This window comes from Cherax quadricarinatus, chromosome 86 (genome assembly GCF_038502225.1).
Source record: "Cherax quadricarinatus isolate ZL_2023a chromosome 86, ASM3850222v1, whole genome shotgun sequence".
NCBI classification, from domain to species: Eukaryota; Metazoa; Arthropoda; class Malacostraca; order Decapoda; family Parastacidae; genus Cherax; species Cherax quadricarinatus.
In genome coordinates this window covers 10,057,731-10,073,233 of record NC_091377.1, presented here as the reverse complement: position 1 = coordinate 10,073,233, position 15,503 = coordinate 10,057,731, and the positions used below count along the sequence as shown (strand labels likewise).

General features: G+C 41.2%; 1 protein-coding gene across 2 annotated transcripts in view; it reads right to left on the bottom strand.

Annotated features, from left to right (window-relative positions):
• Positions 1–778: 778 nt before the first annotated feature.
• Positions 779–15,503, bottom strand: part of LOC128703011 (uncharacterized) — a 53,216-nt gene continuing 38,491 nt past the window's right edge. For both annotated transcript variants that reach the window (XM_053797553.2, XM_070103622.1), the window contains exons 5-6: positions 8,273–8,376; positions 779–5,168 (exon numbers count right to left, since the gene is read on the bottom strand). In XM_053797553.2, the coding sequence (XP_053653528.1) occupies positions 4,656–5,168; positions 8,273–8,376 (617 nt within the window). In that variant the 3' untranslated portion in view covers positions 779–4,655. The remainder of the gene's footprint in view (positions 5,169–8,272; positions 8,377–15,503) is intronic.

Sequence of the window (15,503 nt, the reverse complement as noted above, 5' to 3'; positions counted from 1 at the left end):
TATCTGTGTGTAACTCATTATGTACATAACAGTAAATAACAAAGATAATTATTATTTATCAATGTTACATAGACAAGTAGGAATTTGGGACACCTAGGTCGCAAAAAATGTCCCCCTTCGATACCTACCATTGTCATAACCACAAGTTGCTCTGGACCTATTAATTAAATGAAATATACATACACCAGGAATACTGGTAAATATATAAATTTGTGGACTGTATATTAAAAATAATAAATGGTTACATATATACACAATTACATAACAGAAGGAAAATATATCTTAACATCACTCACCAATTTGACTGGAGATTAATGTGTATCATACTCAGAAAACCTCACTCTAACTAAATCTATGAAAATAATGCTGGCCAGAATTACACACAAATCTAGAGAGCTTATCTGAGGTTCCTGGAGCTGTCTTGTCCAGTCGTCTGATATCTCAAGTTATGCAGGAATGCACATCCACCAATTTTGCCTCCTATTTGAGAGGTGTCAACACAATTTTAACCTCTAGAGCACGAAAAATTCTTCCCATTACACCAACGTTTGTACAAAATTCAAAACCAAGATGGCGAGTCTCGTCTGCGCAGACGCAGGCTTTCCGTTTTCTATGACATAAATATTATTAAATACAGCATGGCCATCTATATACATATAAATACTGAATTTCTGGAAAATATATACAGTATTTTCCACAATATATATATATATATATATATATATATATATATATATATATATATATATATATATATATATATATATATATACTCCTAACGTTTCGCCACTGTACATAAGTCTTTTTTCACATCGACTGTGGAAAATAATTTCCCAAATTTATGCTGTGTAAATAAACCTGATTAAAAGTGTATTTTAGAGAATGGAACCGACAGGGAGGCTCTGCGCCTGCACTCTTCGCTCCGCTGCTCTCTCTTTACCTTCCCTTCTCGCTGATGGACCCACCTTTCATCAGGACTCTCTCATTGACTTTTTGACAACTGACTTACTTCACAAATTCTGATACCTTCAGCCCTTTCTACTTCAATCTCTTGCTACCCTCTACCCCCGTACTATCCCCTGCCCTGCTGTTTTCTGTAACCTGCTGATCATCCCTCCTCCCTTCTGCCATCCAATACCCTCGCTTCCTTCCCTACCCTGCAGCGCTGTATAGCCCTTGTGGCTTAGCGCTTCTTTTTGATTATAATAATAATAATAATCTGCCTGCACTGACGAGCAGGGAAGAGTCGCCATTGTTTTGAATGTATTATAAGCACGTATGTATAATGTGCTTAATTTATATAGCTGTATAGCCCTTGTAGCTTAGCGCTTCTTTTTTATAATAATAATAATAATAATAATCTAGGGGTTATATTGGGCTTAAAACCTCTCAAATAGGAGCCGAAATTGTTGGAACTGCAGTCCTGCATAACGTGATAATTCAGGCGACTGGACAGGACTCCGTAATTATATGGAAACAGGATATTACCCCAGCTAAGTGTTGTTAAAATTTGTGTTAAATTCTGGCCAGTAATTTTTTCATAAATTTAGACAAGAGGGGGGGGGGGGTTCTGTACATGACACGCAGTAATCTCCAGACAAATTGGTGAGTATTATGATTATAAATTCTCCTTCTGTTATATAGATGTGTATATGTAATCATTTATTAAATTTAACATACAGTCAACAAATTTATAGTTTACCAGAATTTCTGGTGATGTATATTTCATTTACAATTAATATAGGTCTAGAGCAACTTGTGGATATGACAGTTGTAGGTATCGAAGGGGACATTTTTTGCGACCTAAGTGTCCCAAAATTCCTACTTGTCTATGTAACTTTGATAAATAATAATCATCTTTGTTACCATTTACTGGTATGTACCTTATGAGTTACATCCAGGTAAATTTAATTTTCCACATCGACTAATAAAGCTTGCAGTCTGGGCGAAATATTTCGTCAATAGAGATTTCTAGTGTTGCACGTGTCACAGGTATCAACAGGTATCGATTGCAAATATATTAATTTACCTAAAATGATATTTATCGGTGTAAATATCACATTCCTGCTCTCATAGTGTAAGGTAATTAAACCAGGAAGTTACGGTAGAACGATGAAGATATCGTTAAGCATTCTACTGAACGATGAAGATATCGTTAAGCATTCTACTGAACGATGAAGATATCGTTAAGCATTCTACTGAACGATGAAGATATCGTTAAGCATTCTACTGAACGATGAAGATATCGTTAAGCAGTCCACTGAACGATGAAGATATCGTTAAGCATTCTACTGAACGATGAAGATATCGTTAAGCATTCCACTGAGCGATGAAGATATCGTTAAACATTCCACTGAACGATGAAGATATCGTTAAGCATTCTACTGAACGATGAAGATATCGTTAAACATTCCACTGAGCGATGAAGATATCGTTAAACATTCCACTGAACGATGAAGATATCGTTAAACATTCCACTGAGCGATGAAGATATCGTTAAACATTCCTTTGGGTTAAGTAAGTTTATTTTAGTACTGGTACACATAAGTACAATTTTAGTACTGGTACACATAAGTACAATTTTAGTACTGGTACACATAAGTACAATTTTAGTACTGGTACACATAAGTACAATTATCATACATGGTAACGTAAGTGTAAATTCCGTAGGATAACTCAAGAAAATCAGGAAAAGTTACTTCTTTCCACTAGGGTCTTCATAATAACTTATTATTTAAAGCCTAGCAATAAGGTAGTGTAGAAATCAATGATGATTATAACCTTAAAAATTAAAATAGTTAAGTAACTGAACTGTGTGACAATTACAATAACAGGGGTACACTAGGAATAAACTGTGAGTTACAATAACAGGGGTACACTAGGAATAAACTGTGAGTTACAATAACAGGGGTACACTAGGAATAAACTGTGAGTTACAATAACAGGGGTACACTAGGAATAAACTGTGAGTTACAATAACAGGGGTACACTAGGAATAAACTGTGAGTTACAATAACAGGGGTACACTAGGAATAAACTGTGAGTTACAATAACAGGGGTACACTAGGAATAAACTGTGAGTTACAATAACAGGGGTACACTAGGAATAAACTGCGAGTTACAATAACAGGGGTACACTAGGAATAAACTGAACCGAGTTATTTACATTAACATTAAATAGAGGATCAGCTTATAATAAAAGGTACACCATTATTAACTATACAGTGAATCACTCTCCTCCCTTTCTGTAGCTTCATTCATTAGGTACATTTTAGCTCTCTTCCTGAACTGGCTCATACTAGGACAGGCTTTGACCAGTTTAGGCAATCCGTTCCATCTCTTTATTGCTGTATAATAAAAGGTGTTTGAGGCCTGACTACCTACTGTAGGTACTACAAAATTGTGTTCCCTTCCCTAGTACCACACTGGTTTTGGTTCCTAACCTTGGCAAACTTGGCAGCAAGATATTCTGGACACTGCTTGTGAGGATTTTATAAACATGATTGAATTTCAATTGCTATAATCTGTTTTCAGCATTCAGCATATCCAGTTGTTTTAGTTCATCCTATCCTACATGCTCTCTTGGACCCAGGTCCAGGATGAATCTCATCTTTTTGTTCTGGGTGATTTGTAGTCTGTTTTTAATTTTTTTTTTGGTTAAAGCAGAGTACCACGAACAACAATAACCCACATGACATTGTATAAGAGCTAGTCATGGGGTTCTGCGAACCTCAGTAGGTAGACACTGTGCCTGTCTATAGAGGAACTTTAGCCTGGCATTCATTTCTCTTTTGCTTCATTGTTCACTATGAATTCTCCTGACATGTTTGGGTCGAAGGGAATTTTCAGATATTTCATTGAAGATACTAAGTGTTGGGTTCCCAACTGCACTGGACATTTAAGCATTTACTCAGTTTATTTTTCGTGCCGATGACTATGGCTTCTGTTTTCCCAGGGTGTAGCAATAGCTTGTTGTCTACTCACCATCTGCTACAGGACTTTATGTCTAGTGATAGTAGATTAGCTATATCTCGTTGGTCTTTACCTGAGACTAGAAGAGCACTATCGTCTGCATACAACAAAAGTTTACACTTGACACTGATGGGCACATCATTCCCATAATACAAAAACTAAGGGGCCCAGAGAATATCTTGGGGAACTCCACATGCAGGGGTTCTGAGTCTGTATTATTGACCTTGATAATTTGTCTTCTGTTGCACAGCTTGTAGTTTCTTACATAATATGTTATGGTTAACAGTATCAAATACCTTTTGCAAGTCTAGGGTCACCATACCTATGAGATTCCCTAACATTTGTGTTTTCAGGTAGCCCATCAGGTTAACTACGTGAGATTTAAAGGTTTCCTTTCAACGGAGCTTGAGTGAAGACTCATGAAATCGTAATAACACGATCGCAAACAAACCATAAACCGGGAGAGGATAGAACCCGCGATTAGTGAGCCATGAAACTCCAGGCCGACGCATTAGCCAACGCGTCGTTAGTTTAGTTAAATATCTTTATTATGCACCCCATGCCCATCCTTTGGGCGTCGGTCTGGAGTTTTATGACTCTCTGATCGCGGGTTCTATGCCCGCCCGTTGTATGGTTTGGTGAGCTTGAGTTAATTTTACGTGGTGGCTACCATTTTGTCATGCCTAATAATTGGAGTTATAAATAGTGTCGTAAAGCTCAGAGGTGGTTGAGATTCTCTGGTCACTGTCCCCTTGCGTCCTGTTGAGGTAGATGCTATCTTCGTCGTCGTCGAGCGTGCTGGCGTGCGAGTAGTTTGTGTTTGCAGACTGCTGGCGAGAAGCAGGGTTGTGTTGAGCGTTGTACTGAGCTGCTGGTGCTGACCAAGTGGAAGGACTTTGATGATAGATCTTACCCCTAATAACATTCTGCTGCCTCAACACTTCCACCTCTATGGGTTTCACGTCTTTAGCGACAATATAGTTAGTGTCATAATCATTCTGAGATACATTCTGGGATTCTTGGGCTGTGTATCCGACCTGTGTCTTGGGCCAGGGCTTGGCTGTATGCTGCAGAGGTTCAGACACTGGGGCTCTCTTCACCTTGTCCTTAGAGGATGCTGCCACAGGCACTTCCTCGTGTGCAACACTATGCTGTGCAGTGCAATCTTGATGGGAACGCTGCCACAGCTTCCACTTCTGCAATAGAGTAAGTACACTTTAAGAATAAAAAGGCACAATACCGTGACTGGAACAATATACAAATAATCCGCACATAGGAGAGAGAGGCTTATGACGACGTTTCGGTCCGATTTGGACCATTGACTTGGTCATAAGCTCGTCTCTCCTATATGTGGGTTATTTGTGTATGTAAACTTAGGCTGACGATTGCTTGTGCGACCCAACAATCTCGTGACTACCATCCACAGGATAGGTATGCAGTCAAGCACGCACACAGATACACACACGTGCACGTACATGTAATCACTCACACACACACACACACACACACACACACACACACACACACACACACACACACACACACACACACACACACACACACACACACACACACACACACACACACACAGGGGCCAGGAGCTTGGACTCGACCCCTGCAACCTCAACTAGGTGAGTACACACACACAAACACACACCTAGCCAAGCACGTAAAGAAACTTGAGAAAGTGCAAAGGTTTGCAACAAGACTAGTTCCAGAGCTATGAGGTATGTCCTACGAGGAGAGGTTAAGGGAAATCAACCTGACGACACTGGAGGACAGGAGAGATAGGGGGGACATGATAACGACATACAAAATACTGAGAGGAATTGACAAGGTAGACAAAGACAGGATGTTCCAGAGATGGGACACAGCAACAAGGGGACACAGTTGGAAGTTGAAGACACAGATGAATCACAGGGAAGTTAGGAAGTATTTCTTCAGCCACAGAGTAGTCAGGAAGTGGAATAGTTTGGGAAACGATGTAGTGGAGGCAGGATCCATACATAGCTTTAAGCAGAGGTATGATAAAGCACACGATTCAGGGAGAGTGACCTAGTAGCGACCAGTGAAGAGGCAGGGCCAGGAGCTAGGACTCTACCCCTGCAACCTCAACTAGGTGAGTACAACTAGGCGAGTACACACACACAATACACACACACACATACCTGTGTAATCCCCCCTTTTATAGTTTGGCTTTTCCCATCCAACTCCTGTTACCCTCTCTACTTGTAACTCTACTATGTATTCAAAACACAGAACCATGTGATCATTAGCTCCAAGGGGCCTCTCATATGTGATGTCCTCAATGTCTGAACTGCTCAGGGTGAACACAAGGTCCAGTCTTGCTGGTTCATCCTCCCTTTTCTCTCTGGTAGTGTCCTTAACATGTTGATGCATAAGGTTTTTCAGTACCACATCCATCATCTTGGCTCTCCATGTTTCGGGACCCCCGTGTGGCTCCAGATTTTCCCAGTCTATCTCCCTGTGGTTGAAATCGCCCATAACCGGTAACTTTGCTCGAGTGAGCTCGTCTTGCCACCTCAGCCAGTGTGCCCACCATTGCTCTGTCGCTCTCTTCATATTCCTCTCTTGGCCTCCTGCAGTTTTGTGGTGGATTATACATCACTGCAATGACTACCTTATGTTCCCCTGACTGAAGTGTACCTACTATGTATTCTTTTTCTCCAATCTCGTCCATGCCTTCGATTTCCTCAAATCTCCATCGGTTTTTTATTAGCAGTGCAACCCCTCCTCCCCCTCTGCTTCTTCTATCTTTCCTCAGGATCTGATATCCTGGTGGGAAGATTGTGTCTGTTATTGTCTCAGTGAGTTTCGTTTCTGTGACTGCTATGATGTCTGGGGACTTCTCATTGATTCTTTCATGCCACTCCTCATATTTATTCATTATTCCATCCACGTTCATGTACCAGACCTTCAACTTCTGTGTGTGTGTGTGTGTGTGTGTGTGTGTGTGTGTGTGTGTACTCACCTAGTTGAGGTTGCGGGGGTCGAGTCCGAGCTCCTGGCCCCGCCTCTTCACTGATCGCTACTAGGTCACTCTCCCTGAGCCGTGAGCTTTATCATACCTCTGCTTAAAGCTATGTATGGATCCTGCCTCCACTACATCAATTCCCAAACTATTCCACTTACTGACTACTCTGTGGCTGAAGAAATACTTCCTAACATCCCTGTGATTCATCTGTGTCTTCAGCTTCCAACTGTGTCCCCTTGTTACTGTGTCCAATATCTGGAACATCCTGTCTTTGTCCACCTTGTCAATTCCTCTCAGTATTTTGTATGTCGTTATCATGTCCCCCCTATCTCTCCTGTCCTCCAGTGTCGTCAGGTTGATTTCCCTTAACCTCTCCTCGTAGGACATACCTCTTAGCTCTGGGACTAGTCTTGTTGCAAACCTTTGCACTTTCTCTAGTTTCTTTACGTGCTTGGCTAGGTGTGGGTTCCAAACTGGTGCCGCATACTCCAATATGGGCCTAACATACACGGTGTACAGGGTCCTGAATGATTCCTTATTAAGATGTCAGAATGCTGTTCTGAGGTTTGCTAGGCGCCAATATGCTGCAGCAGTTATTTGGTTGATGTGCGCTTCAGGAGATGTGCCTGGTGTTATACTCACCCCAAGATCTTTTTCCTTGAGTGAGGTTTGTAGTCTCTGGCCCCCTAGACTGTACTCCGTCTGCGGTCTTCTTTGCCCTTCCCCAATCTGTGTGTGTGTGTGTGTGTGTGTGTGTGTGTGTGTGTGTGTGTGTGTGTGTGTGTGTGTGTGTGTGTCTGTGTGTGACCCAACAATTAATATTTGCACCAGTAACTCATTACAGTTGTGACCGGGTGTGGACGTGTGAATTGTTCATTATTCTATAATTTGTTAATGATTGTATCCATGTATAAACGTAAGTAAGTAAATTTACTTACATGATTCATTACCTTTGTACCTTGTTCAGCTATCAAAACTTTGGAGTCCAGTCCCTGAACCCATTATATAAGTACCTCTGTAATCTTTTGACTACCGCCCACAGGATGGGTATGGGGTGCATAATAAAGATATTAAACTAACTGACAACTTTACCCTGATTATCTCATTTCTACAAACTGTGCACTTTTCGTATTTCCTCAAGATTGTGCACCTTTTCGTAGGTGTTGGTGAAACTGACTTAACAAAAGTGAGGTGTAAGTGAAAATGACTTAACAAAAGTGAGGTGTAAGTGAAAATGACTTAACAAAAGTGAGGTGTAAGTGAAAATGACTTAACAAAAGTGAGGTGTAAGTGAAAATGACTTACAAAGAGTAACGGGGAGTTACGCAGGAAGAAGATGAGTGCCAGGCAGAGTAATGTCACCAGTACTACCACTACCACAGTCAGGGCCACAATAGCAGCTGTAGGACCTATAATTAAAAACTACGATCAGGAAATTAACTTCTTAAACGATATCACAAACACAGAGGTTAGGTTAGGTAAGGTTTGTCAGGAAACAGGGCAAGTGTTTCCTGACGCGGGTCTTAGTCATATGATGACCTATAGATGGAGCTTTTGGTCATCTGATCGAGGCCTTCCGCTGGCTTATCCTTCCACACTTTCAAAAATTATGGTTATGATTATAACAATTTACACAACACTTATATATATATATATATATATATATATATATATATATATATATATATATATATATATATATATATATATATATATATATATATATATATATATATATATATATATACATATATATATATATATATATATATATATATATATATATATATATATATATATATATATATATATATATATATATATATATATATATATATATATATGATGGGGTCCACCTCTGGTGTAAACTGTGGGACCCACAGCCTCGGAGAAGTGGATAAAAAGGCTTCAAGGAAGAATATTTGGGTTTCTTCCTGAAGCCGTTTGAATATTCCACTTCCCCTACCACCCCATCTTTTAAACTATTTTTTTTTTTACTAATAGGAATATTTTATTACATAATATGGCACAGAAGATTTAAGAGATACATTGTTGATATGAAGGTGGCATATACGGTACATGTTGTTACGTGTGTATCACCGATTATAAGGCGAAAATCTCATCCAGCTCCTCAGAGCTGGGGCGTGTGCCCAAAATACAGCAGGCATTACCCCTTTGAACAGCCGCACTGAGCCGCTGGAACAGAAAACTAGCTGCCCTGGGATCCCTAGTTACCCTGATGAGTCTTTTTCCCAGCTCCTTAAGAAATTTAGATGCACTCTTTCCCCATAAGCCAAGGATCTCTGAGCCTATGGGAACAAACATATAATGATGGGCAAGTTCTCCATATTTTCTAGACTTTTGGGACTCCCTGAAGCTGGCAGCTGCCCCTCCTTCCTCCCTGGTGTATTGGAGATAGGTATCAGCCAAGGTAGATGCACATGTATAGTCCCACACCACCTGCTTTCCATCTGTCCAGGCGTGAAGGGTGATACCATCTGGACGCTTCTGGCTGCCATCAAATCTGCATAGTTGGGGTGGCTCCCTTACTGCTGGGCATCCAGCTGTTGTGAGGCTTCTCTTGATAATGTTATTAACCTCCTCATGTCTTGCAATCTTTCCCTCGGATTTACGGCACACAAGACCATGGTACCCGAATCGGTCTGCTGCTTCACTGCCACAAATACACCTGTGTTCGGCGAGAATAGGGGCGGCAAGTCAAAGGGCAACACCGATGCGGATGGTCTGTGGGTCGAGGCGTGTGCCAAGGCTGGAGTTGGGAACAGCCAACAGAAAGTCCCCAGCATGAGGGGCTCTAACTGCCAGGAGGCGGGCTCTATCCTTCCCTGACACACTCTGAAGCATTGTTGAGGCAATATTTTCCACTATTGGACCATCCCAGTGCGATTGTTTATAGTTGTTGGGGGGAGCAGGTCTGGTTTCAGAGCCCGTTAGATTATCCCAGATCATTGCTCCGTCAATGAATTTTTGGTCCTGGACTCCAATCTTGTCCCTAAGATGTTCAGGGAGAATCGCTGCTACAAGCTCTCTGGATGCAATACACGAGGACAGAAAAGCAGGTAACGCAATCTGTGATGACTTGCGGACACCAATGCCTCCTAGTCTGACTGGAAGTGTAGCTTGGTTCCACTGCCCGTCTTCTAGAGTAAGGTTAAGTACTTTCGTAAAAATCTGCCTCAGAATACTGTCATATCCGTGCAGTATAGAGTTGTCATATGAAGGTGCACATCTTAGGAAATATGTCAACCTGGGCAGACTCAAGCACTTTGTGAGAAGGTACAAGGCATCGTGGGTGTCCAGATTGCCTATTCGTTGTTCCATTCTCCTTAACTCTTCCAATTTCTTCCTGAGAATTGTGTCAATGGCATTGCTTCCCAGAGGTGCTCCTAGCAAGACACTATTTGTGGGGGCAATGACTGCTGCTCCTGGTAGTTTTGATCTCACTGCATTTATCACTTGTTGACTGACTGAGATGATTTCACATTTGGATGGATTCAGGATGAGACCCATTTCCTTTCCCCGTGTCATTACCTGTGTAAGGTCATGTAGGAGGGACTCCTTTGTACCTGCTAGTGTGCCATCATCTAGGAACCAGATGTGTAGCTCGCTGGTCAGTCTGACTGTGATTTCCCTAACTGCTATACAGAAGAGAAATGGTGCAAGAGGATCTCCTTGTTGGACACCCTCCGATGATGTGATTTCATGCTCTCCAAAGAGAAGCATTGATTCCTTGTTATACCCAGCTGAAACAAAAGGGAAGAGACCAGGTAAATGTTCTTGTACTGCTGCTAATACCACGTCTCTTTTCAGGAGATTGAACGCATTCTTGAAATCTAATTTTACCACTGCATTGTCCTCAGGCAGGTTGTTGATATACGCCCTTGTTGCATGAACCGCTGCTTCACTTCCTTGAGAGACCCCAAAGCCAAGCTGGTTTGGTTGAAGCATCATGGCTGCCTGTGCACGAATACTTCGGACAGCAGCTTTGGACACGAGGCGGCGTAACGTGTTGCCTACTGCAATTGGCCGAATTCCTTCATCCTTCTTTTTAAGTGCACAAAGTGTTGCACCAAAAAAGAAAGGTCTAATTTCATCAGGAATCAGACCAGCCAAGGAATTGTTGACGAACCTTGTGATCTCTGAAAGCAGTGTCTCTGCAATTTCCCCAATAACTGGATTAACCATTTCCTTTAAATGCTGTGGCCTTATTCCAGTGTAACCCCCAGCAGAGCCAGATGGGAACGACATTATTGCTTTGTAAATGTCTGAGTCTTCCACAATCAATGGTTCCATAGTGGGGACAGAGGTGTTGGAACTGTTGGTGCCACTGGTTTCCCTGGCAGGGTGCTTTCCTCTAAGTGCTTCAGCAGTGTCAGCATCCCTGGGAGCAACTGTATCTTCACTGGTAATAATTCTGATTGCCCCCACTGTGTTGCCCTCTTCAATTTTCTTGCTCACCTGGACTCTGGCTTTTTCACTGTCAGTAGAGTGAGTGGGGGTTCTGCCTCTCCCTTTTTTGTGTTGACGGGGAAGGCGAATGAGGTTATCAACTCTAGGAAAATCTCTTAAGGATTTAATTATCATTGAGGCTAGCCTCTTTCCCCTTCTTTCCGGCACAGCTAAGCAGACATTGCCAAAAAATAGCAAGTTGTGCCATGCCTTGATGGTTGGTGGAGCATTTAAGATAGTGGAACCATCGTTTACTTTTTTCAGGAGGTCTGTAAGTTTCCCAGCTGCGTGTGGACGGGCTGCTTTGGGAATATGTGTGAGTGTCATCGTACCTGTTGCTTTAATTGCTTCCAAGAGATTGTCTGATGAGATGAAATCTGTTGGAGTGGGTTCAGGTGCCTGAGGTGGCTCTGGATCATCACTTTCCACAGGAGGACATCCTGAACCAGGGCAACTACCGTGTTTGCGGAGGAAACCATTAGAGTTGAGACAACGAAGCTGTAAGCATGACTGACACTTGCCTCTCCTAGTATTGCCAGCCGTGCCATTTCCCTGGCTGCTTGCTTCCTCCTGGTTGGCATCCATCTGCTAGACTAGACAATAGGAGTGGAATATGACCTGCTGGGTGGGTATGGTGCGTGGAAGGTAGTGAACTTGACCGTGGTGGCCTGGTGGGGTTTGAGGGGCCGGGAGGGGAAGGGGAAAACTTCCCCTGGGAATTAGGTGGGGGAGGCGCAGGTTGAGTGGGGTTATCCCGGGGAGTACAATACACATGGACTTGCACACTATATATTGTTCACACTGTCTTACAATACACATAACTTTATTTGTTTCCCATGTACACTATGAACAATGTGGGTATGGGCACTGCTGAACCAGCACAGTAAACCACCAAATCCTACTCCACAAACTTGACCACTACGGTATAAGAGGCCATGCGCTTGCTTATTTCAAATCTTACATTACTAATAGGTATCAGTACGTCACCATTAAAGACACAGCATCAGCAACACGGCCACTTGATACTGAAGTTCCGCAGGGAAGTGTCCTTGGTCCCCTGCTCTTCCTCATATACATCAATGACCTTCCAAACGTATCCTAACACCTGAAACCCATTCTCTTTGCTGATGACACGACTTATGTCATCTCTCACCCTAATCTTGCCACCCTCAACACCATTGTGAATGAGGAGCTGATTAAAATATCGACTTGGATGACAGCCAATAAACTTACGCTTAACACTGACAAAACTTACTATATTATGTTTGGTAGCAGAGCAGAAGATGCACAAATTAACATTAAGATTGACAACACTCTAATTACCAGAAATAATGGGGGAAAATTCCTAGGTTTATACCTTGACAACAACCTGAATTTCAGCACCCATATCCAGCATATAGCCAAAAAAGTATCCAAAACGGTTGGGATCCTCTCCAAGATACGATACTACGTGCCGCAAAATGCCCTTCTCACACTATACCACTCACTTATTTATCCATACCTCACCTATGCTATTTGTGCTTGGGGATCAACTGCAGCAACACACCTAAAGCCAATAATAACCCAACAAAAAGCTGCAGTAAGAATAATCACTAAATCCCATCCCTGGCAGCACACCCCCCCACTCTTCAAAGATCTAAACTTACTCCCAGTTCAGTACATCCACACTTACTACTGTGCAATCTATATCTACAGGGCCTTAAACTCTAATATCAACCTTGACCTAAAACGCTTTCTTGATAGTTGTGACAGAACCCACAGGCATAACACCAGACACAAACATCTCTACGACATTCCCCGTGTCCGACTAAACCTTTACAAAAATTCAATGTATGTCAAAGGACCTAAAATCTGGAATACCCTACCTGAGAACTCTAGAACTGCAGACACATTCATCACCTTCAAAACTACCATTAGAAAACATCTTATCTCCCTGATACACCCCGTCAACTAACTACACGAATACCACCTAGTGGTTCACACTTACACTCGCTCACTCATTTGACCATAAACAGAAATATTAATCTCAGTCTTAAAATAATGAATCCTGTGATACTCCAATACTGAAACTATATACTGTGCCAAAACAAAAGCATTCACATTGCTAAACTCATAAACTAGTATTTAGTCACTTAGCCATAAGACCAACTTACCTCATAATTTGAAATATTTTACAATTAAGAATAAAACTAAGTATGCCCGAAATGCCTAGCCATGCTAAGCGTTCTAGTGGTACACTCTGTAATCACAATTTTACTACATGTAAACCAAACAATAACCAAATTTCTGTAAACTCAGCATTGTAATCCTTATAGAGAATAAACTTTGAATTGAATTGAATGTGTTCACTCACCATCTAGTTACACATCCCACCTCTTCCTAAAGGACCCCAATGGAAATAAGTCACTCTGTCTGACTTTTTTGGGTTATCCTAGGTTCTCTACACATATGCTGCTATATATGATAATTCTATGTAACTGTATTTGTGTATACCTGAATAAACTTACTTACTTACTTACTTATTCCACCCACTCCCGTGACTTGGGGGTGAATGCACTGACTGGTTACTCCCTCGTTAACATTAATTTCACATTGTTTTTCCATAACATATGCCTCTAAAATCTAAATAGTCCATGCATCGACACAATCATTTCCAAGTTAACTGGAAGCATGGTGCATGGTGCTGGATATAGATGTTTTTATAAGAGCTTTTCGAGGTTTGTATGTACGATAATCTTGGCCGGTACTCATACACAGTGTAGGCCTTAGGGAGCGGTCAGGTTCACGCGCGCGGAGCAAAAAACAATTCGAAAAAATATGAAAATGGAGTTATTGTTACCAAAAAATAGCTGAACTTTCTGGCTACACTCTGGTATAATTATTATCCTTGTACGATGTTTCTAAAAGGAATTACAGCCATTTATAACAGGCATGGTGACAGCGCTGACGCGTCATATTGCGTAAGAAGCGCTGACGCGGCTTTGTTTACGTTTTTCCCCCTTGTTATTTTTATCGTTTTCGTATATCTTTATGTCTAATATAATACAAATTCACTGTCTGAGATCATGCCCGAGCGGGCGGAGCTAATATGGTCAAGTAACCAGTCAGGTACCCTGGGTATAGTACCCAAAATGGCCAACACCTCCAGCCAACAAAATATTCCATAAATATTCCATACCCACGCTAATATCAATTATAAGGCTTATTTATCTATCACAATTGATCTATTATGACATAATGCAATATAATAATAGCATATAAACATAAAAAGCACACCGAAAAAAGTAATATATAGCATAATATGATGCCCAAGAGGGAAAAATTTCTATCGGTGTATCCCCTGAAGTTTCGTTATCTCTTACAAGTGATGAGAGAAAACGAATTTACAATGGTTAACTGTAATAAACACTCGTAGGTCACGCAAAAAGTGTAAAATAAAGCGAATTTTTCGGGGAAAAAAATTATTTCCCGGGCAGCTGGGGTGCAGCGCGCTTCGGCCTATATCTCGAAAGTAACTTATTTATCTATTTAGGGGCAATCCATCTTTATTTATGATTGAATTGACTTGATTTTCACAACAAACATAGGAGAATGATTGCTTTACAAGTTTACATGTACCTTTCTGAACTATCCCAAATATTTTTAGATTTATGTGGGCAACAAGACCGACATCTTCCAATATGTCAAAAAAGTTATGAAACTTATTTTTTTTTAGCATGAAGATAAGGTTTATTTTAGAATAGGTACACTTACAGTGATGGAATTAGAGGTGTTCTATCAGCAGCAAGTGTCAAAACCACTTTTCCAAGTACCACTGAGAAGGACTCCCCTGCCAAATGCAATTTTTCGTAAATTTTGCATATTTCATTTCCTTTTTGGCCGATATGATTGAAACTTCAGCACAGGATATTTGATATAAGCTTCTAATAGTACACCAAAAATGAACGTAATCGGTTGAAAAATAAAGAAGTCGATATGTTACACCTGTCCGCTCCCTATTTATACTCCTCCACTGGCCGTCTTCCTCACTACCACCACTCACCAACATTCACAAACTGCACAACAC